The sequence below is a fragment of the Tauraco erythrolophus genome, chromosome 7 (genome assembly GCF_009769465.1).
Source record: "Tauraco erythrolophus isolate bTauEry1 chromosome 7, bTauEry1.pri, whole genome shotgun sequence".
NCBI classification, from domain to species: domain Eukaryota; kingdom Metazoa; phylum Chordata; class Aves; order Musophagiformes; family Musophagidae; genus Tauraco; species Tauraco erythrolophus.
This window is the reverse complement of record NC_141471.1, coordinates 26925155-26951327: the sequence shown is the minus strand read 5'-3', so window position 1 is coordinate 26951327 and position 26173 is coordinate 26925155. Positions and strand designations below refer to the sequence as shown.

General features: G+C 36.5%; 1 protein-coding gene across 2 annotated transcripts in view; it reads right to left on the bottom strand.

Annotated features, from left to right (window-relative positions):
• Nucleotides 1–26173, bottom strand: part of VPS50 (VPS50 subunit of EARP/GARPII complex) — a 92909-nt gene that overhangs the window by 51817 nt on the left and 14919 nt on the right. For both annotated transcript variants that reach the window (XM_086614543.1, XM_086614544.1), the window contains exons 5-13: nucleotides 25456–25509; nucleotides 21910–21980; nucleotides 21367–21484; nucleotides 21240–21275; nucleotides 18607–18689; nucleotides 13254–13296; nucleotides 10159–10257; nucleotides 6773–6913; nucleotides 2075–2210 (exon numbers count right to left, since the gene is read on the bottom strand). In XM_086614543.1, the coding sequence (XP_086470669.1) occupies nucleotides 2075–2210; nucleotides 6773–6913; nucleotides 10159–10257; nucleotides 13254–13296; nucleotides 18607–18689; nucleotides 21240–21275; nucleotides 21367–21484; nucleotides 21910–21980; nucleotides 25456–25509 (781 nt within the window). The remainder of the gene's footprint in view (nucleotides 1–2074; nucleotides 2211–6772; nucleotides 6914–10158; nucleotides 10258–13253; nucleotides 13297–18606; nucleotides 18690–21239; nucleotides 21276–21366; nucleotides 21485–21909; nucleotides 21981–25455; nucleotides 25510–26173) is intronic.

Sequence of the window (26173 nt, the reverse complement as noted above, 5' to 3'; positions counted from 1 at the left end):
AAGACTGCTCCTTCTATTGCTCAAGTCTTTGCATTTAATTGAGGGAAAAATTTTAGCATAGTCTCCCGAACTGCCTCCGTGGTTCTTTCTGACATACCCGCCCTTTCTACAAGAATTTTACTCTTTGGCTTTAGGACATATCACAGCTATTAAATCAATAAATATGGACTGAGACTTCATGTACAGGTTTAATAATTACCACAGCACGAGCAATGACTTTTAGAAAAAACAGACATTTGGTAGATATTTATAGTCCCTCTGAAATTAAACTACACTCATGAAATTCCCTTTTGTATACTTTATCACTGCTGAGGTATTTGAAGAAGTGATTCAGTAGCTCAAATATACTCCAGTTGTACTTTACAGCTAAGCCATAACGTCTCCAGAAACTCAAAAACTGAGTGACAGAAGATTTAGTGGATTAGTTGCAAACATACCAAAACAACTGGCACACATTTAAAAAGCAATGCATTTAAAATTACTCATGTGACTCAATCTACCACTTTATTAGGCTTAATGGTTCCTTTAAAAGGTTTTGCAGTGCAAAAACTTTCTTCAGAGTATCACAAGTAACCACACTAAGGGGAACTATTTTTAAAATTACATCTGGAGCTGAGCAAGTAGTCTAGTGTGATAATGTTTCCATGCAATAAGCTCTTTATGATACCTGCTTTATTTCACACATGCAAAGATCACAATAAAATGAAAACAAGAGAAGGAAATGTAATTATCTGAAGTTATTTTAAATTTAAAAGTAAATGTTATTGAGAATGGGCAATTCTCAGAACTTCAGAAACTTTCTTCACATGGTGCACTTCAAAATTAAATATTTCAACTCTGAATTTTAATTCTGATATAAAATTTTCAAAACAGTTTCAACAAATCCACATTTTTTATTTTTTTTAAGATTCCACACAATATGGAAAGGACACTACAGAGAAAATATTTTCACTCATTTTTCAAATTTAAAGTAGGAAGACAATGTTAATTAGCATAAATTCCATTCTTCTTAAGACTTACAATCTGTAATAAATCTGACTTCTGAAAAAAATGTTGGATTTCAAATACATTGTAGGAAGCACAGTGCTCCAAGATCTGTTCTTTACTTCTATTTCCTACTTTTTTCCCCTTTCTTCTTATCATCTGACAAAAAGGATACAAATTTTATGCAAATCAAGCGAGGAGGAATAACTTTAGCAACAATTCTACAGTGCTTTTCCTTTGATAGAAGCCTCCTTTTTGGTAAGAAAAGAGCAAACCTATCTGATTCAAATAAATATGAGTTTTGCATAAATCTTAACACTGTAAATTTCATAGTCTGCCCTCTGCCAAACACAAGCATCTTCAGTTAGTGGGAAAATAAAGTCTGTCTTCAGACATTTTATATTAATTTAGAACACGTCCAGCAAAACGCACTCAGCAGGACTTAGACAACAGACAAAGGATTTGTGCTTCTGTCCTAAAGTCACTACAAAAGAAAATCAAAATCACACTTTAAGATTAAATATATGTCTTTTCTTGTAAGGGTATCAAGGAAATTGTGACTGTATCTTATGATGGGTTCACTAGTATAGATGACATACAACATTCAGGAAATTGGATTTCCTGAAAATCACGACGACAGTCTTACAACAGATTAATTTCCCAATGTTTCAGTCACGTTTCCTAGTACACAATCCAGTATGCCAATCTACTAAGCTTAATATGCAGTGAAAACTACATCATTGATGAAAAAAATCTGAAATTTCATATTGGTCCTATATTAAAGGGAAAAATCCTCAGATTTTGTAGTCATCTACCACGGTTCACTTCCAACTCAACAGTAAGCACTGTTTAAAATAAAACTGTTTATATCTGTAATAACAGCAGATACACGTATTCATTAAAAAATGAACCTTATACTGAAGACTACAAAAATCCAGTGAGTATTTAAGTCCTTACTGCACACTATAAGCGGTAATACTGAAGGCATTGAGTCAAGACCACAAGGCTATCAATACACAAATTAACAACTTGAGCATAAGAAAAGTTATTTCCAAATATCAGAAGTTTTGTTTCCAGAACAGCTCCTTACCAGAAGACACAGCTGCTGCCTCATCTTGGTCATGATTCTCATGCCACTGCATCGTTCGGTAGTAACTGAGCATGACTTCCCAGAGGGCTTTGCAAAGATCAGCAAGGCATGGAATGTAGCTGTCTGAAGTAATATGCTACAGAAAAACAAAACAATATTGTGAAACTTAACAACTGTGTTCATTTTTTGAAGAGGCAAAACAAACCATACAAAAACCTCCACATTCATTTAGTCAAGGTGCTTGACGTACATCAGTTTCCTTTTCAAAAGTATCTGAGAGCTGACAAATGCCTGATTTTCAACAAATCAAACAGTTTCCAAAAAGGCAAAGGTTATTTGTTAGCAACTTTTTTTTTTTTTCCAATTGGCCCATATATTAACCACCTCTTATATTTATGGAACAGCAAGGTAAATACAGAAGTAAAGCCATACAGTCTAATGGTCAGCACATCTCACCACCAAAGAGGAATGCAGTCACCCCTGTGACATGCATTAGTCCCCATCCCTGGATGTGTTTAAGAATAGGGTGGATGAGCTACTTGAGGATATGGTTTAATGGGGATTAGGGATGGTTGGACTCGATGATCTCTAAGGTCTTTTCCAACCTAGAAATCTATGAATCTATGAATCTATGCAGACACAGCATCATTTCAATGCTTTCGATACCTGTACTTCAGCAGCACATAAAAGCCATCCTGGCTGGTGTCCATTGGATTGAATGCTGTATAAAGAAGCAGTTAAAACCAAACAAACTTAGATAGCAGCTGTCCTACCTTCTTGATACACCCTGCTCTGAAGAGCCAGTTGTGATTTAAGGTATGCATCAGGTGAAGACTATCAATTTTATCAGAGAGACAGACACACAGTAGAAATATGTAAGATGAGACCGTCAGGTAAAGGGATGAATTTGAGACGAGGTCTTGCTGGGTAAAGAAAAGACTGTAAAATATATCGCTTATCTGAGTGGCACCCTCATCTCACTTGCTGTGAAGAAGCAGTCTCACAGCTTACAAACAACGGCAAAGTCCAGCTGCACAAATGTGATTTCAATTACATTATTATCTAAAAGTTCTCAGAGAAGTCTGGAAATCAGCGTTTCAAACTACCACTGTTGTACAAAACAGTTCATACTTTCCCATTGCTACTTCAGTGTCTACAGTTGACTTCTGCAAGGCTAGTTAGCTTTTACCATGTGGGTACTGCCTGCTAACCCAAAAATGTATATCCAAGATGATATAAAAGCTTTAGCATTACAGTTGCAACAAAATTCTTCAAAAATAGTAACAGCTTCTGCAATAGCAATATCAACATAAACACCAAAATAATCAACCATGGAGAGAGAGAGCAAACCCTTAATCAAATCAATCCATCCCCTCTGAACTGCATCCCCATCCACTGATCTAACTGTGGCTTTCTAAATATCGAGTGTCCTTCCTGAGCAACGAATTGCAACAAAACTCTGATAAGCTTGAATATTATGTGTTTTTCGAGAATAAACATGAGACTAGACAGATTTCTTCACAAATGCAGATACATCACCTACATCCCTCCGGTTTTTCAGCTTTCAGGTAAAAAAATTTACAAACTTTCTATTTAATCCTGCTCTCTTGCTTCCTAAGCTTAAATAATGCTCCTGGCAGTAGCATATACCACTCAAGCCATATTCTGCTACACTCTGCTTATGATTAAGGACTCACAAAAACTGTTTTTCAACATTAACAGATGTCACTAGCAGAAGTATCTAGAGGCCTCATATTAATCACTATGTCTTTTCAGTTTGCTTGTTTTGGTTTTTTGTTTTTTTTTTTTTTTAAATGAATTATTATTCTGGTTCTGCTCCTGATCAGACCAGAGCTGCCTCAAGGATATAAATCAGGCATCCTGGACACATCAACAAAAAGAAAGGAAAAAGTCAAGTTCTTTGTACATTAAAAAAGTGAGAACAATTGAGAACACTATTTTTTTTCTGGAACACCCTTTAGTTGGAGAGTTGATATATATTAGTGACTGCATTATTGAAACACTTTAATCTTGGCTACTATAGATCTTTGCTACAAATGGAACAAAATAGGGTAATAAGTTTATCATTTAAACAGTAAGTTGTCCTGCCATTTCAACAACTGTTTCAGCAATTTTCTCTGCCAACTCATCAGGCAACGTTACTCTTACTGTTTTTCAGGTCTTTTAGTAGCTATAAAATCTAAACTTTGGTTGTGCAGATCACTATACTTGAAGACATATTTGCTTCCAGGTGGCCAGGAAGAAAAGATCACTTACTGAATACCAAGGAAATACTAAGGAAATAAACAACTGAACTTCTTTGAACTTATGCTAGAATAAAGAAAATCAAAATTTGCAGATGAAGCAGCCGAACTCTCCCCTGCTTCAGTAGTATTCAAAAGGAGAAAGGATGTAAGAATTAGAGCACAGCATAACGTTAGGAAAAGAAATGCTCAACAAAGGAACAGTGACTCAAAGGACACAGGCATAAAACTTACATAAATGCTTAAGAAATACAGAAAACATTATTCTTTTAAAAAAACCCACATTATTATAAAATCCAGTATCTGACTTCCAGAAAAGAAACAAACAAACAAAAATTAAAACAGCAAAAAAAACTATAGTCCCCCACTACTCGTAAAATGGAAATGCGCTAAATGAGTTCATTTAGAAAGATTTTTAGAAACACACAACAGGAGATCTGCCCAAAAAGGAAGACTTTAATTTTATATGACTTCCATTGTTTAATTAGAGAAAGTACTCCATAACCACTCACACGTTACGAGCATCCTCTATTAACAGTGTAGACAGACAGAAGAGGGTTCTCACTGGAACCAGACCAGCGATAGAAGGCTCACACTTTAGTCTTAAACAATTTATCCCCTGACAACTGACTGCAAGAGATGAAAATATGTTGGTATTTTTCCTGTGGGAAGTTACAAATGTAATTGCTATGATTGTCCAGCTTATTCAGTGCCCTGATTTGACAAATGCACTGCAACAGGTGACAACCAACACTCAACAGCATGGTCTGTAACAAAGACCAAAATTTCCCATCTGCAGCCTGTCCCTAAACACCTAATTCTTACCAAAAGAGTAATGAAAAATAAAAATAAAAAAACCCACACACAGTAAATTCCAAGGAAATTACAGCAGTATTTATAGTACATTATAGTCTCAAAGTTTGAGTACCATCCTTTATACAGACTGCCAGATTCCAGCTATTGCAGGCTCACCTAACTAAAGAAGCATCTCACGAGGGTTTTGCAGAAGGAAAACCAAGTAGAAATAATGAGATAATAATTTTGTAACCATGCAGTTAATGCCACTCTCTTTCTGTATTACAAAACGCCGTATTTCCAGTCATCTGAAAGATTCTTCTGCATTGTAAAGGGTAAGGATCAACAGCAGCAAATAATCCATATTTTAGAAGATGTCAGAAGGAGCTCAGTAGTACTGTTCGTAAGTGTAAATAAATGAGCTTAGTATCATAAACATTCGCAAAGAATGAGAATAGGAAAAACTGAAGGGCATACAGAAGTATAAAGCAAAAAAACCTCAGAATAAAAGTGCATTACAAACTAAGAAATGAAAACAAAACCACCTTCTGAAAGCTTAAAGCAGAAATATGAAAGGACTGAAGTCCAGAGAACAGAGATCAGGGTTTGCTGGCTTTCTTCGACTACAATTCATTTCAGTCAAGTTCAAATACTACCTATATGGAACCTTACTCACTCTGTTCATTAATACTTATGTCAATTACTCCTAATAAATTAATGTTTCATAATCTGCTTTCGCTCACATGAAGGCTCTTAGATTATGTAAGCCTTTAAAGTCAAAGGGGCACCTCTGCAAAATGAAATAGTTTCCAATGCAGATGTGTTGTTTACTAGTTGAAGCTAGAACAGAAACATAATTTCAAATTTTAAATCAATGTTAGAACCACCTCAAATATCTCACTTTCCCTCCCCACCACCGAAGTTTAAGAAAATTTCTCAGAGTGTAACAGTAAAATCATAAGGGAAAGAATTAAAGAGTGAACTAAAAAAACTACTCAAAATACAGTAATTCACCCTAAGAACATTAAAAAAAAAAATAAACAAAATATACACATGCAAGAACCTGCATCTAAAATATATACTAGAAGAAAACACACGGTTATTCACCGTCCATGATCTGCCTATCATCAGGCTTTTGCATCTCAATATTACAGTTATCCCTTATCTTGATAGCAAAAGTGCAATGAATTGGATACAAAGTTAGGAGTAATGGGAAGACTCCAATTAAGTCAGTATCTTTACAAGAATCCTTACTGAAATGCAGTACTACAGAAATTGTGAATGCTGCCTAAATGCACTGGAAAAATGTTCAAAGCCAATAGTGATTCCAGTAACTAGCATATTATACTGAAGACATGGAAGTTTTGAAACGTTGGTCTCCTGTTTATATCCTACGATTTACTTTTGTACATTTATTTAGATGATGTGTACAGTAACTCCAGAGTGCTAAGATTTCGTGCAATCAAAATCAGCATTAAGTTGCGAATAACCAATCCCTCAATTAGTCTATGAGTTGTATTAAGAAACTAGAGTACCAACAGGGTTATTTTAATAACAGAGTCTCTACTTACATAAAGTACACTTAGAACAGTGGAAGAATTCAGATTAAAAAATACACATATATGCAAGAATCACATACTGTACAGAGGTCTTTGTACTGTAACTTCTGAAACTTGGTGTCTGTGTTTCCTGCACACAGCTCCACATATCCAAGGACTACTTGAAACACAGTGTTGTGAATGGCTTGAGTGAAGTGCATATGTAACTGGTCCATTGCTGTCTGAAAGAAAAGGAATAACACAAAATCAAATAGTAAAATTAAATTTGTCATTTGCTATTGTCTTTTAATGTAAGTCTCTTTCAGTACTGAACACAGGAGATTGTAAGCATGGCCTCCAATCTTGGTCTCAAAAATATCTAACAGAGGACTTGGCAATATTACAATATGGTAATGTAAAAGAGTTCGGGTACTACCAGTAAAATCACTTTCCCCTGCCATTCTCTCTCTATTACTTATCAGTTTTTTTAACATCATCACTAGCAAATATTATATTTATGTGTATATAATACATTTAATTATAGAATTTACCCGTTCATTCATTTACCCTCCCAATCATTGATGAATCTGTCGCAACAAAATGAGCTGAGATCAGTGCTGGTTTTCCTACTGGAAACACTTCCAACTAAAATAACAATATTTTCTTTGCAATTAACAAAACTAAAACCACAATTACAATGTCTTTAATCCATTTTCTTCCGAAACTGAGTTCTTCCTTGAAGAATATAAAGTAGAATTTTCAAGTGTTACAGAAAGGCATGCACATCATATCAACAAATTTCTTAGGAAACTCCTCTTTACAACAAAAAAAAAAGAAATACGACATTTGTTTAACAAAACTTACTTTTTCCAGAAAAACAAATATCAGTACATGTACTAAACACTAATGACTACATAACATGTGAGTTTTGCCATAATCATGCCTGAGTTTCAAGTCAGGCTGTTTCCAGAGCTCTCCTATTGATCCTTTGTTAATAAACCGTACATAACTTTAGTCCATTTCAGAAACTGATTTTCTCACTGTTTCAAGATATGCTAATAATCAGTACATATGGTATATAAAAACTAATTAAAAAATTATTTGGTATGACAGAATGAAGTTATCAGATCCTACGTATTTGAAGATGTTCAGTTTTGCTACTTGCTAATTGACATTCTTAGCTACTGACAAGAGCTGAGAACACAATCACCCCCATCAGAAATGAACAAACAATTCTGCTTGAATCCTATTGCAAATAACCAATCTTCTGCAGCTAGTCCTAAGCTGAATTAGTCGAAGAAAACAGAATGACAAATGAAAACATGAAAAGTACTGAAAACACTGAAGGTTCTTGTCATTTTGTTTAATAAGATGGGGTCAAAATGAGAGATATTTCAATAATGATGCAACTAAATTCTTTTCAGGACAAGTTCAAAACACATACTTTAATAGTAATAAAAAGAATGTCAAAAACAAGTCACTCTCATGAGAACAGAGAGGGCAAAACTGTGCAGTAACAAGTAACACTTTTGGTTTGTTCAGAAACTTCATTCCTCTCCAACAAAAAGAACCTGCCTCTCTCAACATATCATGCACCAGAATTCAGAGCAGTGAATGCATTATATCTACTTTTGTTCAGTAAGGAAAGAAATTGCATACAAGGCACTAACAAAGGAAAACTCTAATTAATCTTCTCCCCTGATTCAAAGTTGCAGTCTTTAAGCACTCCAATAATTCTGTACATTGTCAAAGCATGGAAAGAGAAATCTGTTTCTATCCTACTGCAGAGCGACACTGTTACCACAGTCAAGCCACAGAAAAAGACTGAAACTTTGCTAGAAAGGTTCTAATTAGAATCATAGAATGGTTTGGGTTAGAAGGGACCTTAAATATCACCTAGTTCCAACCCCATGGCAGGGACATCTTCCACCACACCAGGTTGCTCAAAGCTTCATCCAACCTAGCCTTGAAGACCTTCAGGGATGGGGCATCCACAACTTCTCTGGGCAACCTGGTCCAGTGCGTCACCACCCTCATTGTAAAAAGTTTCTTCCTTATCTCTAATTTAAATCTATCCTCTTTCAGTTCAAATCCATTGCACCTTGCCATATCACAGGGGATAGGACAAAGACCAATCAAAAAACAAACAAAATTTTAAAAACAAATCCAAAAAGGCATCCTAATGTCAGACACACTTCTGAATTCTGGGAAACAACGTTAAAAACAAACAAGTATAAGAACGAATAGGGTTCTTGTCCTGTCTTCATCAGGCGACAGGCACTTTGATATGAACTTTAGCAACTAAAGCTTTCTGGACGAACTTATTTTATAAGCAAAACATCATTTCTACACTGGCACCACATTTAGCCTCACTATGTTATGAACTTTGATCACAAACGAAAGATGCCTCTAGGACTTTCTCATCTCCTTACTCCCCTTTACTTCACAGGAGGTTGGTACGAGCTCTGACACTTCATATTTGCTTCAGAAGGAAATGGGTTTACTGTCTTCCCAGAGAAACACTTCTAAACCTCAAGGCAGTGCACCAACAGACAAGAACTACATTATATGGGAGTGTTTAGACCTACTCCTATTTACATAAAGAAAGGCTCTAGGCACACAGAGATGTAACTTTTAGGACATGTGCACAGCATAGGTTTGACATGCCTTGTGTCATATTTTGTTGCCAAAAAGATATCTCCTCACATCTTCATTCCTGTTGCAATCAAGCACAATATAACATGGGAACGTATATACCAAGGTACAGGTTGTGCACAACTGACTAACCTGGACCCAGTCATAAAAAAATAGTACTCTCATGCCAAAATACAATTAATGATGCAAATAGCATTATAAACAGAGCTGAAATATGAAATTGTTACAGTAATATCATGTCCAAAAAGCTACAGGTTACAGTAATAGACAGTTTACCTTTAGCAAGTACTTTTAAATTATCTAAGCATTACAAAAGTCTTTGTATACTCAGCAAGACTCAGCAGCATTAGTGTGCTGGTTTTGGCTGGGATAGAGTTAATTTTCTCCACAATAGCTAGTATATAGCTGACATCATGTTCAGCAATATAAAGCTGAGGGAAGAAGAAGGAAGGGGAGGACATTCAGAATGATAGTGTTTGTCTTCCCAAGTCACCTTTAACACATGATGGAGCCCTGCTTTCCTGGATATGGTTGAACATCTTCCTGCCGATGGGAAGTAGTGAATGAATTCTTTGTTTTGCTGTGCTTGCGTGTGCGTGGCTTTTGCTTTACCTATTAAACTGTCTTGATCTGAACCTACGGGTTTGCTCACTTTTGCTCTTCTGATTGTCTCTCCTATCCCACCAAGGGGGAGTGAGCGAGCAGTTCTGTGGTGCTTAGTTGCCAGCTGGGGTTAAACCATGGCAATTATGAAAATAAACTTCCATCACAGTACTCAAAGCTTCACACTGTTACACCATTGTTCTTTGTGACTTAGAAGATGAGTACTAACCTGTGTTTTTCCAAGCAGCCTGTAAGCCTGCTGAACTTTTGTATAATGACTGATATCAAAGTTCTTGCATATTTTGGAGAGTGCCACGTCCAATTGTTCCTATGTAAATGAATGACAAAAATGTGTTAAACACTAAATAAAAACAGGCCAAGTAATACGTAACTTAAACCATAGCACATGAGGAAAATATGTTTATTTAAACAATCTGATAGTTATGCTTGTAAAATAGCCAAGACTGTACATTACCAGACTATTCTGAGGTGTTTAAATGTTATTTCTTGCAGCCTAAAATACTTCAGTCTGAAATTTCTGTCAGCCAAACAGTTCCACCATATCTAAGAACAAGCACAGTAAAAAGAACACTACTTCGCTGAAGTCAAATTCAAAGTGATGTATGCTTTGAGAAGGTCTAGCATCCCAACGTGGGAGAGCCAGGATTTCTAACTTGGTCTAGTCCCACTCCTAAGAAAAGCCCAGATCAGGGTAAAAAAAATGAAAACGCACCACCAGTTTTGCAGCTCGAGCAATTAAATTATAGACTTCTTAAACCTCTGACTGTCACGTATCAAATGGAATTAACATTTTCTGACTTAAAAGTTCATCATGAAATAAGTCGTTTATGGAGTGCTATACCAGTACAATGATTAGTACCATAGGAAAAAAAAAAGTACACACGCATACGCACACATAATTACTAGTTCTGCATCAGAGCTGTGTCTGAGCATACTGAACAGCTTTGCAATAAAGGAAGTTCATCTATTATACACACTGAAAGAAAAAAAACTGAAATAGGATCATATACTTGATGACTAACCAATAAAGCTTCCAAGAATTTGATCATGTAGCTTAATAACATAATTCTCACTTTGACACTGTAATACATTCAGAGATACACAGCCTAACTCTAGTTATTTTCACTCAACAATGCAAGAAAATAAAACACCAATCAATAACATATGATAACATACAAAACCAGCAGATATTTTCCCTCCTTGCTAGTCACTAAAGCCATTTAAATTCTTATTATTTAAGGATCTTGCAACGTAGTCTTGCTCTTGCAAATAGAAACCACAGGAGATGGTTGTTTAGTCCCTATGCACTTTTACTACTCCACTACAAAATTTTCAAGAATTACTTTATTAACCACAAAACGTTTATGGATTTTAATCCTAGATATTTGGTGGGGTTTTTTTGTTGCTGCTGGCTTTAGGGGGGATAGTTATTTTGTAAGGTTTTTAAAGCAGATCAATATTTTCTTTAAGCACAAAAAATGAGACTAGAAATTTTTTCCCTAAGCAAAATGGTAAAAGGACAAGTAATCTAAAGATTCAGAACTTCTTTAAAAGGTTACTCAGCAATTTGAATTTCAGCCATACACTGATTTAAAAAAGAAATTTTTTCCTTCTTTTATTTCATGCAGAACAGCTGTACAAAGAGAGAAACAGGAATATCAAACTGTCCATGAACAGAGTTCTTAAACAGAGCGCACATTAATCTCTTCAGCTACATTTTTCAGCAGTTCCTTCCACTATAGCCACCTTGCACATTATCTGTAATATAGTATAAAAGTAAGGTCAAAAAAGGGGGGGGGGAAAGAAAGAAAAATTAAAAAGGAATGGACATAAGCATAGGCACTCAACTATTGAGAAGACTCATTATTATAATATTAATTAGCAGAACATGATTCTATATTAATCCAAGCATGTATTTCCCAGGAACACTCTATGAACCTCAGGATGACTTACATTTCTCCCATATGCATACACATAATTCCAGTAGAAAATAAGATACTTTCTCAAGAGGAAAATAAGATATTACTACAAATTCACAAGTAAAAAATAAAAACCTTGAATATGATTAAAGCAGTTCACAGCTAGCTAAATAATACGAGTAGAATTTGCTCTGCAAAGCCGTTACTGCTAGGAAGTAAAGATGCTTTCGCTTCCTTTTAAGTAACATCAATGTTTGCTCACAAGGAATAAATGGCAAGTAAATGAAAGCAATGGAACGCAAGCTGAGTGATCTTAAAAGGAAAGGAGAAAAAAAAAAAAGAAGAGTTTAATGACTGGCCTATGTGAGAGCGAGAAGAAAATAGTCATGTCTCAGCTCTTTTGAACCAGCCATGCACTGAGTACAGCATACATAAGTGAATGGGTAAAAGAAGAAAAAAAAAAGCTTTGCAAGAAAGTGAAAGTATAAAGGCATAAATGAAGGAAATTGAATAAAGTTCTAATTTACAGGGAATTAAATAATGAGGGACGATAATACACGCACTAATCCAACTTTCTAGAGAACACATGACCAGAGGCATAGAGAGCTGCTGGGATAGCTAACTCAGTTTCCTGCTATGCATTGCATGTGTAGGCATTACATGCACTAAAAATGCATTGTACATATCTACATTACTAGACTTCTTACAAAAAGCTTGCCAAGCTCCAGCTCAAAATTACCTAGTAATGAAGTTTAAAAAATTTCTGTTGTTCATTAATTTTTTTTGGCCACCAATTTCCAGCAAGACACTTAACCATATTACATTAATTTACCTTCGCGATACTAATTACCAACTTAAACTGATCTGTCTTAGTCACATCTTTCCCAGCTATTCAAGTCTTACTTCCTATAGCTTAGCACTGGCCCTATCCAGCAGATTCCAGTTTGCTGACCTCTAAAATCTCAGTGAAGCTATGATCTCTCGTGTAGCTTATCCAAACCTATTGGCATGCTGCTAGTTTACTTTTCACAACGGTTTAGGACTAGTCTAAAGAATTCACAGCAGTCCATAGACTGAAAACCACCATACATCATCATCATACAGGGAGCACAGCTTTGCTCCAGTACTTCAAATGTTATGTGCCTATTTTCTTTGACTGCTTTACCACTTAAAGTGGGCACAATTAATGAGCTGGGCTCATAAGTTTGGTAATACATTTAGGTTGATTGCAGCACAATATGAATAGCAGTGACCACAGCATTCCAAAGACAGTATTGGAAAGAAATGTGCACATTCTGTAATTGCCAAGAACATTGTATTAGAAAGCTCTAGTACCTAGAGGTTAAATACTAATATATACTAAACATCAATATCTTATTCTTACCTCTATTTGTTCCAAGGTGTCTTGCAGTTTTGAATTCAACTCACTGTTAAGGAAAGAAAATAATGTTTAATGGTCATATTAACATTTCACACCAAGTTTCTTGTTTCCAAAAAACACATTTGCCTGCTACCAAGCCACAACACAGTAATTTATCATAAATCACTAGTGATGCTAGTCTGACACAGTAACAGCAAGTTACACTGCTGTTATTACTGAAAGGCCTTTGGCAGAGGCATTTGCAGTATTCCTAACACTTGAAATTAAAGTATCTGTTGCAGCAGGACATTATCCTAGGTTTCTAATGCAACAGCATACAGGGACCCATACAAGACCCCATCCCGCTGGGATTTAGTCAAGCATTCAAAGATGTTTCCAGCCCCCAAGAAACTTATTCTCTAAATGTTTTGATTTGGCACTCTGGTGTACAGCAGAACATAGCCAGAAAGGTCAGGCTGTCAAGTTTTTGAAAACTATGGTATAGTAACTTCCATTTGTTGCTCAGGAACTCCTTACAGAAACATCATAGGAAAAAAATCAAAATAAAAATTAAGCGTACACAATCCTCAGAAAATCTTTTTAAGAAAATCATTTCACTTCTCTGAGCTATAATTGGTATAGAAAGATTAATAAAAACATCTACCATAAGAGAAACTATTTAGGACAAAGAAAGGCACAATTGGTCCTTTCCAAAAATTGGCTTTAAAGACTTCAGAACACCAGCCAGAAAATAAGACACAAAACATGACTAGTATATTTTTGTTTGGAAGGGTCAAAGTAACCAAGAAATAGGAAGGATATTCTCTTGAAGCATGGAAAGCACAGAGTTTTCATGTGATAATCACCATACCTGATTTTAGACAACTTACTTCTATGCTCTAAATCTTGTCCTGAGGGGCCTACGTTTACTATTAAAAGATAGATTCTAGAACTATCAAAAGATAAGATTCTAGCTTCCCTACCTAGTTCTCCCTACTTAAATGATATGCCCATCGCCCCTCCTATTTTTGTTCTGTAAGATAACCTGGATACAACACCCTCCAAAAAAAGGTTTAAACAGAAAAAAACTGCATCAGTTTTTGAGCTGGCATTAAACACTAAATCAAGTAGCCAATATTTCTTTGTTGTTTCTCCTCATTCAACAAGTCTTCAAACAGAAAAGCTTCCATAACAATTTCATGTTAATACATCTCCTGCTGGAGCTGATGTTTCCCCCATTACTCCAGTTCTTTTAGCCAGCAAGATGATGTTAGAACGAGAGTAAGAACCTTGCTCCGTGCACAGAATCACTCTCCTTTCCATCTTTAGAACTAGGTACAGTATAGACCATCACCCTCTGTGCATAAATATGTAGTTGGTTTACATGTTGAAATTAACTGGTCTAAAATACAGAAGCTGCTGACATCAGCAAAAACCAATGCAAGACACAGGTAGTCTCTGCATAGAATCATAGAATGGTTAGGGTTGGAAAGGACCTCAAAGATCATCTAGTTCCAACCCCCCTGCCATGGGCAGGGAAACCCTCCACTACACCAGGTTGCCCAAAGCCTCATCCAACCTGGCCTTGAACACTTCCAGGGATGGGGCATCCACAACTTCTCCGGGCAACCCGTTCCACTGCCTCACCACCCTCACAGTGAAAAATTTTTTCCTTAGATCCAATCTAAATCTCCCCTCTTTCAGTTTAAATCCATTGTCCCTTGTCCTATCACTACATGCCCTTGTCAAAAGTCCCTCTCCAGCTTTCCTGCAGGCCCCCTTTAGGTACTAGAAGGCTGCTATAAGATCACCCCGGAGCCTTCTCTTCTCCAGGCTGAACAGCCCCAACTCTCTCAGCCTGTCTTCATAGCAGAGGTGCTCCAGCCCTCGGAACATCTTCGTGGCCCTCCTCTGGACCCGCTCCAGCAGCTCCATGTCCTTCTTGTGTTGGGGACTCCAGAGCTGAATGCAATATTCCAGGTGGGGTCTCACAAGAGCAGAGCAGAGGGGCAGAATCACCTCCCTCGACCTGCTGGCCACGCTTCTTTGGATGCGGCCCAGGATACGGTTGGCTTTCTGGGCTGCCAGCGCACATTGCCGGCTCATGTTGAACTGACAAATTAAGCAACTGTATTGCTCTAAGTCCTACGAAAATTCACAAAGCCCCTAATGGCACCAAGTACATGTAAACACAAGACAATGATTCCTTTCAAACAAACGCCATGAACACACTGCTGCTAATCAAGGATTTCTTCACTTTTTCTAATCAAATCAAAAACACACGTAGATTCATTCATTCAACCCATTCAACTCCTGTGACAGTTGCTTGAAGCGAGGGCTCAAGCAACGATTTTAAATACACACATTCACGGCTTATTTATTCAACCAAACTATGACATATGGAGGTGTTTGCAAGAATACAGCCTACGTTTATGCTGACTAATTTAGGAAAAGAAGATGCAATCTCAAAATTTCAAAAGAAAAGTAACTTTCATGAAGTATTGAAGTGAAAATGTACAGATGTTGTGTCTGGCTAAATCTATATGTATTTTCTAAGCCAGAATTAAAGGTAGTGCTTGGACATAACGGCTACATGATTATTAAGAAAGTCCATTTACCATAATTGAGAATGTAATTCAAGACATTAATTTCATTCATAAAAAAATGTATTAGAAGTCTTTTTTTGCATCCTCATCCATACAAATCTAAATTAGTGCATTTTTGGAGGCACATTATTGCAACATAAGTGAAGTAACATTTCAACTCAAATGCAACTGATACTACATTTTTCTACAGGTTTTCAAGGGAGTGTACTCACATCAGAACTGATCAACAAGCAGAAGGCAAAAGACTGATTTCTATTTTTAAACAAAAACAATTCACATAATACAATCATAGGAAAAAGATAATGGTGAACAAAAAGAATAGATATCCAGTCTATTACTTGAAAGGAGGATGAGCAGCCACTCTTAAAACCAAAGTAGTCTTTACAGGGAAGCAGAAGCGCTTGCATCTTCAGATTATGTATACACCAAAATAAAAAAGCTACACACTTCACAGAAAGGTTTAAATCTCCTGCTGTTGAAGAGTTACACCCAATTCCTACTGCCATCTAGCAAGAAAAATGTGAAGAATGATTGTACAAAGGAAGGCACTGATTCTTGACATGTGGACAGCGGACAAAGGGATACTGCGAAAATTTCATGGTAAGATACAGAGGTGATGCCACATGTAAGGGGGCATGTTATAAATGTACATGTTATAAATGCTAGTACGTGTCTGTTTTCTTGCTAGCTGGTCTTTACTGGAGTCCTAAACAGAAATGGAAAAAAAAAATCTATTTATTCATTCAGCCCAATCCCTTGCTAGTGAGACATTATTCCACACAATACATATTCTCACAGTCTTCTGCAAGTAAAACAGTGCACAGAGACTGAAATGTATGCACTTGGGCTAGGATTTATAGCTAAAATGTCATTCTACTCTCACAATGCAAACAAAAACAAGCTCAAAAAACTCTCAGAATGAAGAAGCAGCGCTAATTTTCTGTCATCATCCTTTCTTTCAAGAAACTGTCTTCTTGGGTACAAGGATATCCTTTGAGTGCAATAACAAAGTAACTCCTCACAGCTATTTGTCACGTATCTTGTCAATATGCTATCAGATTTAAAATAGTATGACTTTTGCAGTTAAACATTCCAAATGGTAAAAACATGAACTATTTATGTTTCAAATTTTGCTATACTGGACATAGTGTAGTGGAGATAAACTTTGAAACTGCAATAAAAGCTTGAAGTGATTTAACATTAAACGAAAACTCTTCAGTCATTTCCACAAAACAGAATTTAAGTCAAAGAAACTGTGTAATTTATCCTAAATCTCAAAAGAGCAAGGTTTTCCAGATGAGCACTGTAAGATTCTAAGAAATCAAGCTGCCTTTTCAAGCTGAATAAATGTTGCCAATTTCTCCAAAATAAAAAAATGCAGCAGATGTGCAGAATAAATCAGATTAATGTTTGGGGCCACAGAGCATTTGAAAGAGCAATAAATGCTAAGGAGAGCTTACTGAACAGTATAGATGAGAAGATATCGAAGACTGCAAGACTCATCTCTCTACAGAAGGTAGAGTGAAGTGGAACAAAAGTTGTGTCAGGAGTCGGATTGCTTCTCAACAACTAAATCGTCAACAATAGTCAAGAATAGTCATTCTTCCTTGTTCAAATAAATAATCGTTTTAATTCACTCCTATATAAGGAAGTGATTCAAAATTTTAATATATGTAGGCAAATGTTGGGTGTGCAGTCAATTTATATCCACAAACAAGTTTTATAGAGCTAAAAAGAAAGCAATAAGCAGCTTTGAAATCTGACTTCTGAATAGAGAGGAACTTATTTTCAGGTACAATTTCTAACTTCATACACTTTTTGGTGCATCCTCAGATCCTAAAACAACTGTACCTCAAAAGCAGATCCTAAATTGAAATCAAGCACTATGGGTAATTACTCTGAAGTTGCAACAAAGCACGTATTTAGAAGACAGAGGGAGGCAAAGCATGTGTTTTCATAGATTTTGGCCCTTCTAAGTCAGAAAGCACTCTGACAGGTGATTAAACAATGTCAGAACTTTACCCATCAATTTAAAATTCTAATTAAAAATAACACAAAAAGAAAATCTAATTAATCTAATGATCTTCTTACTGGATTAAATACCAAAATTAACTTCATTTTACTCCTTTACTGTCATATCAATTATGACTTTGAACTTAACGTTTACTTTTTTTTTTTCCTTTCTAAAAATCAATGGAAACATCAAGTTATTCTAAGCTAGGAATTGCAGCTATTCGAATTTGTTCTGGTTCTGAAAGCAATTTCTCCACGACAGCATGAAGCTCGCACTTGCGATAATTGCCAAGAATTAGGTTAAGTTAGCCTCCACAAGTCATCTTGCTGTGGGTAAATTAATTCCAGAATATAAACTTGCTTATTAAAAAATTAGCTCAGGTATCTCTAGGCTGCAGATTGTAGCACAGTTACAATTCAGCCTTAGTTGAAACTTTACCTGCCAACATGCTACAACAGTATACAAAACAATGACATAGTCCAAACATAGACTATGTAGTGTTATGATTGTGAAGACTGGTTAGTAGCGGCAGAACATGGGCAGAAGCTACTGAGAATGCTTATGCTTTTACTGAACAGAATGCTTATGCTTATAAGAATAATGCTTATGCTTTTATAAAAACCCCAATTTTACTTTTCTAAACAGAAAATTAAATTTTAATCAACGCTGCTTTAGAAAATGAGAATTAATGATCGTGTTTTGTACCATTTACAAATAAAATCATGCAGAAGTTGAAATCTGCACAATGTCACCTTACCTTATACAGCTGTAGTGTTTGAAAGTGCTTGCAGCTTTCTGGCATTCCAAGCACAGCTGAATAGCTCCTGGATAGTCCTCTTCCTTAGGACAAAATACAAGCAAAACTAATTTGGCTTTTGAAGCAAACACTGCAATACCCATTTTTGTTTGCATGCTTGTGTATAAACATTGAGAACAAAATATTTTGTCTCTTACGTCTATACAGTACAGTTCATGGAAATGAGTGAGGGTCTGTTGCCGATCTCAATGTGCAAGCAGTTTAGAACTAGAAACAGAGAGCATGTTAGCAACGCTGGAAAACACTAGGTATCAAATTACCTTGTGCAAATCACTTGCTGTTTTGTTTCCTTATGCATTCATACAAAAGATATCAGAAAGTTTTTATTACAAAACAACTGACATATTCCCAGTTAACTTTCAAGCCTTTGTTAATACAATATGACCTATTCATGAGCAAGGAAAGAGGTAAGTTCAGGCACTGGCAGGCTGTTGCCATAGTTTACAAAACCAAAAAAGAGATGAGGGACACACTCCAACATTATGCCCAAAAAAACACTATTTCATGTGACACATTCTATAGCTCATTAGAAAGGAATTTAAAGACAACTGGCTCATACAAGGCCCCAGGATAAAAATAATGTACTTTAGAAAAAAATACAGAAATATTGTCCTAATTTATAAGAAGACTATCCAATAGCTAGACCCAATCAATCAAGAAGTAAATAAAGATATCAGGACAAAGCCAAAACAAAAACATACACACAAAAACGTAAAACCCCGGGATCTTGCCAACAGAACATGGGCAGTGCCTTGAGTATAACTACTGTTTTTGTATTCTATTAGATATAAAGCCAGAAAGGCTCTCGGAGGAAGGAAAACCCTCTGTAACAGCTAAGAGCTTCCCTTTTTTGTCCTAATTACACCTATTACGTGCTCAAATGCAAAGCCGTTACTGGAATTTCAAAGCCATTGACTGAAAAGTAAAAACGCAAGGGCAATTTATATTTGGCTATTATCATAAAGGAGTTTCTAAAATGAAATTGGTTTTAACAGCAGCATTCTAATGCAGATCAAGTTTAGGCAAAACCACAAAAAAATCCACACACGTTATCCATCAGGTGAAAACAGAACGGTACGTTGGTCTAAAATGATTGCTTCATTTACAGCTCTTTGCATCTTTCTCCATTGAAAACCCGGTACTTGCTCTGTTAAGCCTAACAAAGCTTAAATCAAAAAGCCTGCTTGCATGACATATATTACTAATAAATTCCAGATGCAGCTCACCCCTATATAGTTACTAGACACTAGCTTTGTGTCTAGTCTTTTTTTTAATTGGGAACCCTATCTAAATGTTCCTCTGTGAATGGCTACTAATAGCTCTCATGCATATTCCAAGCTACTAACTTCTTGGAGTAAAGACAATAAATCAGCCAACATCTGACATACTTTATTGGGAGCAGACACTGAGCACAGCTCTAAAACTGCACTTAGCCAGAAAGGGCAGTTCAAGCCCTTAACATTTAATCATCTGGCAAATTATGATAATCAGACGTTAGAGTCTGTGTGTGGAAGCAACACCCACACCTCTTGTCTCAAGACAACACAACTCCTACCAGCAGACGGCAAAGTGCTGATTTCATGTGCAACAAAATACAGCACAGAAATGAAAAACTAATCATTGTACAGGGTTTACTGAGCAAAAGGCAATGTTTAGGCAGCCTGTGAATTAACACATTCTTGCTTGGTAAACAATAAGAAAGTGTGTTGAGACAAGAGCTATTACCCAAGGTGGAACTAAACTCAAAGAATCTGAAGAGTTACATTTATTAAGGCTCAATTTCCAAATTTAGTAACTAGGGATTATCATAATGACGTTCCATCCAGTATTAGCTGTAAATATTTGGCAAACTAGCAGGTCAAAATTGTTACATTACATGATTAAAATATAGTTGTCAATAAAACCCTGACGTTGTATTTCGTACAATTTAATTACCTTAAGGCAAGAGATTATTTTTGCTCTGTGCACTATCTACTACATTTTTAGGCAGTACTTCTGTAGTTCCACTGTATCAGTAGAATTTTCAGTGTCATGGCCTGCATGCTGCAATGTATTCTACAATTGACCGTTAAAAAGCCAACCCAATGAAGAAGGAGAGAAGCTACTACACATACAAATAAAATACTAAGTAGGGAGCCCACATATAAATTTGGACAGTAATATACCAGTAGAAGTACTTTATCCAGACCCAGTATAACAACAATCAGCTAAATCTCACCACCTTTTTTCTTCCAAATATCAAGCTAAGGCCAGAAAAGAAGTACAAGTTGAGGGTAAGGAAGGCGATGAAGACTCCACAGCACTCTTACTGAACTAACTTGCACCTCAGTGCCCAGATCTAAAGGCAGGATTGAGTCTTTGACAGAAAATACTCCCCCTCTGGCACAGAGGCTACCTAATTTGATATGAAGTACTTCTCACAACATTAGAAAGAAGAATAAAAATCCAATTTCACCACATGCACACACCCATAGCCTGTTTGCAAGAGGAAGTGAAGAAGAGACAAAATTGAGATGACTGACAAAAGTAGACTTAGAATAGCTTCAAACCATAACAATCTGGCAAGGACTTACCTCCAACATCTCACTCAAACGCACATCAGTTCTTTGCTAAAAATAAAATTAAGAAAAAAAAACAAGTGATAACTATACAGAAATAAAGAAAAATATTTTGCCATTGAACAAAAACAATTGTACATACCAGTGTTTTTATGGTTCTCAGAGACTTCAGCAGTCCAATGAGCAACTGTCGTTTCCTTTGATTTGCAAGAAGTCCCAAACTAGTTTGTGTGAAGCCTTCCTTTGCTATATTCAGGTGTCTGCAAAAGTTAAAAATGAACATAATCTTCAATGATAGGTAAAATAAAACTTATTTATAATAAATTCTAACATGTTCATCAGAATACATGCTAGAAAATAAGATTATCAGCATTGTTAGGAAAACCCAGAAATTGAGATTGTACCAACAGACTACTAAAGGTACGTTTTCCCTTCCACAAAACTCATCTGTGGATCAATGGTGTATCTCAGAAGGTTCCTGTTTTAAAGAGAACTCCCAACTGAAAAAAGTGAGAGCTGCAAGACAGAAAGCAGCTGTTATTTGTTTCAGTATCTTTACTACTGCTAATTCCATTCAGCACATGAACAGGAAACATAATCAGCAAGCAAACTTTCCAGGTTTACAGATTTCTTCTTAAATACTTTTTTCCCTCTTTCAATTTCTGCCATTATTTAAGCAAGATACCTTCTTCCGTTTGTGCAAATAACAGCTGCTAACTGAAGGCCAGTCTGCAACGATGTAACACGTTCAAGTTCCTACAGAGAGACAACAGGTTAAAAAATATACAAGTTAAATTTGCGCTAACAAACCAGCAAAGACTAGTGATTAGTAGGTTTCTCTTGAGATGTTATAATAACTTTGTAGAGTTACTTTATTTGTAACAAACTCTAAATTTGTTTCATCATTTTATATATGCTAAGCACTGGAATATAACATTAATATAAACTATCTTTTAAAATACAATTTTCTTTTGAAGAAAGATACTTGAAATCCATTTTCATTGCAGTGGGACCCTCTACATTTATGTGCTGTCAATTTAGCCTAAAAATCTCTGTAACATTAATGCACCACAGCAGAATGATCAAAGCTTCAGGGACAGAAGCACAGGGTTTAATTTGCATTAATATGCCAGAGAGCAGTAAAACAAACAACAAAAAAATCATGTTTCACTCAGTATTTTCTTGTTTAGAAGCACTTATATTCTACCAATGGAATAGATGTCACTTCATAACGAACATTAGTTGTATCCCGTTGAATTTCAGCTGAAAACTCTTTAGCACAGGTGACCTGAATTTAGCTTGATTTTGACATTGCCAAATGCCTAGCATAATCTCAACTCCTTTAAAAAAATAAATTTTTTAATATACCTATTAGGATTTCTTTTGTTAGGAACAGCACTGTAGAAAAGTGAATGCTCTCCCCATGCTAAGAAAAAAAAAGAAATTTTTTTTTTTAAATACTGCTTAAAACATATCAAGTGCTTTCCATGGGGAGAAGGGAGACTCACTTTGAAAACTACTGTAATTCTAAAGACATGACAAGCAAAAACAAGTTTAAAATCTAGTTCAGTTTAAGATCAGCTCCTGGTCATTCTCCAAAGATGCAAGTAATTCTGACAAATCACCAAGCTGTATCTTTCAACAAAACCAGTTCATCCTTTATGTTACCAACATTGCTTTTGGGAAAATGACAGTTGCTGACAGTTGGACGAGGCTTTGAGCAACCTGATTTGGTGGAAGGTGTCCCTGTCTGTGGCAGAGGGGTTGGAACTAGGTGATCTTTAATGTCCCTTCCAGCCCAAACCATTCTATGATACACATAGAATCATATCTTAAGAAACCAAATTCAAAGATTACTGTCCTCAGTACCTACTTCTCACTAAAAACATACATTGCAAATGTCAGAGCTGTTAAAAGGCCACTGTTCCCTTTTCATGAGGAAACACACACAATGCGGAGCAACTCCATTCCAGTCTTGCCTCTTGTAAAGATTCTGTAAAACCTCTCCTTTGAACGTGACTGGATGGGGAGGCACAGGGAGAGAGTGCAGCCTAACGGTCCCCAGAGAGGGAGTCTTCTCTTCAGCATTTAGGGCTGAATACACTTTCTCTATTCTCAAAGATAATCTTCTGCCCATTGGTTGGGAAGCATGCCTTTCGTTCTAAGGAGAAGGGAAAACTACAAATCCCTTGCCTTGTGTCTGTGCTATGCCTCTCTCAGCCCGCAGTAAGTAGTGCCTGTTAGACCAGTACTTCGTACTAGAAATGGGGTACAAACCATAACAATCCCCACACCTTCCTTTGCACAGTGGAAACATGCCCAGGAGACAGAGTCAACTGCATTTTTGCTTCTTCTAATGACCTGTTACTGTAACTGGACACTGAAAGCACATCAGGAGGTTCATTTCATGAATCAGTGGGAAAGTGAGTCCTATGATGCCCACCAGAAATCTGTAGTAAGTAAGACTACTAACAAGAATAACTCTGTGCAAACCTGTGCCCATAAGTAACACTGAAGGATTATTGACTTGATCAGGCAATGGGCATTTGAGAAACATTTTTAAAAATCCATTGTGCCAGTAAGAATCTTTTAACTGCCCCTTTGGAACATCTGAAAGAACCGCTTGGTATAAAACACATGCACCTGACTCAGACATTGCTGGGATAAGAATACTAACATCACACAGCAAAATGCAAGAAGCATATTCTCCAGAGAGGGATTTTTCAAAGTGAAGCTGCTGGATTCAGAAAAAGCAGCACTCATTCAACAACATCAATTCTGAACATGTACAACAGTGAAACTATACCAGAAGGATTTGATACTGTACAATTATCCTTTCTGCTTCCTTTTACACTATCTTATGAAGACTCGAGCACTGCAACACTAACCCTGCCTCCTTCTGCTATAGTCTCCCACTTAACTCCTTTAACTGAAACTGAAATAATATTACCCTTACAGCTTTCTTCTTCCACCATCTACTGCAGGAGATGACACAAGCAATGCTCACTCTCCCCATTTTTCTTTAAACAGCATCACTCCTACTTCTACCCAGAAAAACATCAGAGCACAGATGGGACACTCGCCAGGTCACTAAGGCTGGATGTGTGGGCCATGAGCGCAAGCAAGCAGAAGAGGAAGTTGTGCCCTCAGAACAAAAGACGAAAATAATTCCAGTTCCATGGTATCTACTATGGGTTAACACCCAGGAGGTACAAGCCTTAGCCTACAGCAACAGTGTATCAGCTGAGATGCAGGAGGCAAGAAAGAGAGAGCCACAACAAGAAGGTTAATGAGGAAGGAGATAAAAGGAGAAAGGAAAGGGAAAGAGTAAAAAAAAAAAAACAACAGGAGAGACTTCTAGCACCAAATGCAGCCATCATTGCCCTCCCACACTCTCTCCAGCTTCTCGACCAAAATGAGAATTGCCATAATCACTGGTATGACAACGCTCACACAAGGTGCAGTACACACAGAATTATCCACCACAGGATAATTCTCAGACTTCTTTGGTAACAGAGCAAAGTTTTCATCTTGCAGAATTCTCACTGTTGTTTTCTAGAAAGATCAGATAAAATCAGGCAGAGCTGACCATATGTATAGGGGCATTATTAAAAATAAATGGGCAGGAAAAAAAACACCTTCTCTTTAGAGAGTCATTATGACAGCTGTTCCAATTATGTTTTGGGAGCAAGGAGAGAAGCCGTGCCAATATTCTATTGCAGGCAGCTAATGTGGTTTGGTTTTGTTTTGCTTTGCTCTCGGAGATGTTGAGGCTTTCTTTCCAGATTAGTCTTCTCTTAGATGCTTTCTTCTCACAACTGCCTGAGACTAGTGGCAGGTTTATGGTTAAGTGCTCTGAAGTAAGGTCATTGCTGTTTTCTCTTACAGAAAAAGATCTGAAACCTTTCCAAAATACAGGCACTAAAGAAGCTCCTGTTCAAGTCCCTTACAGGTATCAGTCAAGCCTGTGAATTCGTGTTTTGAGAAAGCCTTCTTAAAATGGTTATATTCAGAAGCCTTTATCATCCTAAGGGCCTCCAGCTCAATACACCCTTGTTTTTTTTCACTCTACAGACACGGGTTTAGCATACATAGACAGCTAGTTCCAACCAGACACTAGCGTCTTTACTAACAAATTACTAGATTTAATCTCCAATGAAACAAAAGCAGCATTATTAACAGCACAAAACGGAGCAGTTTACTCTTAAAAACTGACTGTTAGTAGTCTTACCTGAACGTACGCAGGCTGTTTTTCAAGGATCAAATCTGCAACTTTCTTAGATACCTTAAAAAGAAGAATATTACATGTGATACATAGCAATCTAGATTAAGTAGGCATCCCTATATAAAAATTCTACAAGTAGTTCATGATTCTGTATCATTGAGCTCTGTAGGTTTCAAATTTATTAATAAACATGCCACGACACAGTAAAAAAAAATCCCCAAAATGACCATCAGCTTTCCTTGGAACAAGATAAGAAAAATGTTTACAGTTCCATCTAGGAATTAGTGGGCATTTTTAAATTAATCCCTTACCTCTCTGCTTGTTAAGGAACACGCTAGAATAGAAAACAGAAATAATACAAGACACTGCAAGTGCTTGTGGTACTGCTAGAGTACAAACTAAAGCTAACCATCTACCATGCAGATTTAAGAAAGCCAGAAGGACACCTACCTGTCAGACTGATACTGTATTAAATAAAAGCCGTGTTGAAATGAATATTCACCCTGTGCACACGATACCCTTCCTTTAGCACACAGAACATGCATATTTTAAAACTCTCTCCATTGTTCTGAACTAACAGTAAGTGGACTGCTACTGAGAGCTGCTGTCTATACTGAATTTAAAGACAGGCATTGCTATCTTGATTAGTCTCCTGCACGCAAACACACAAGCTGAAAAAAAAAAAATCCAACAATAACAGTTATAAAAAAGTAAGCTTGAGAAT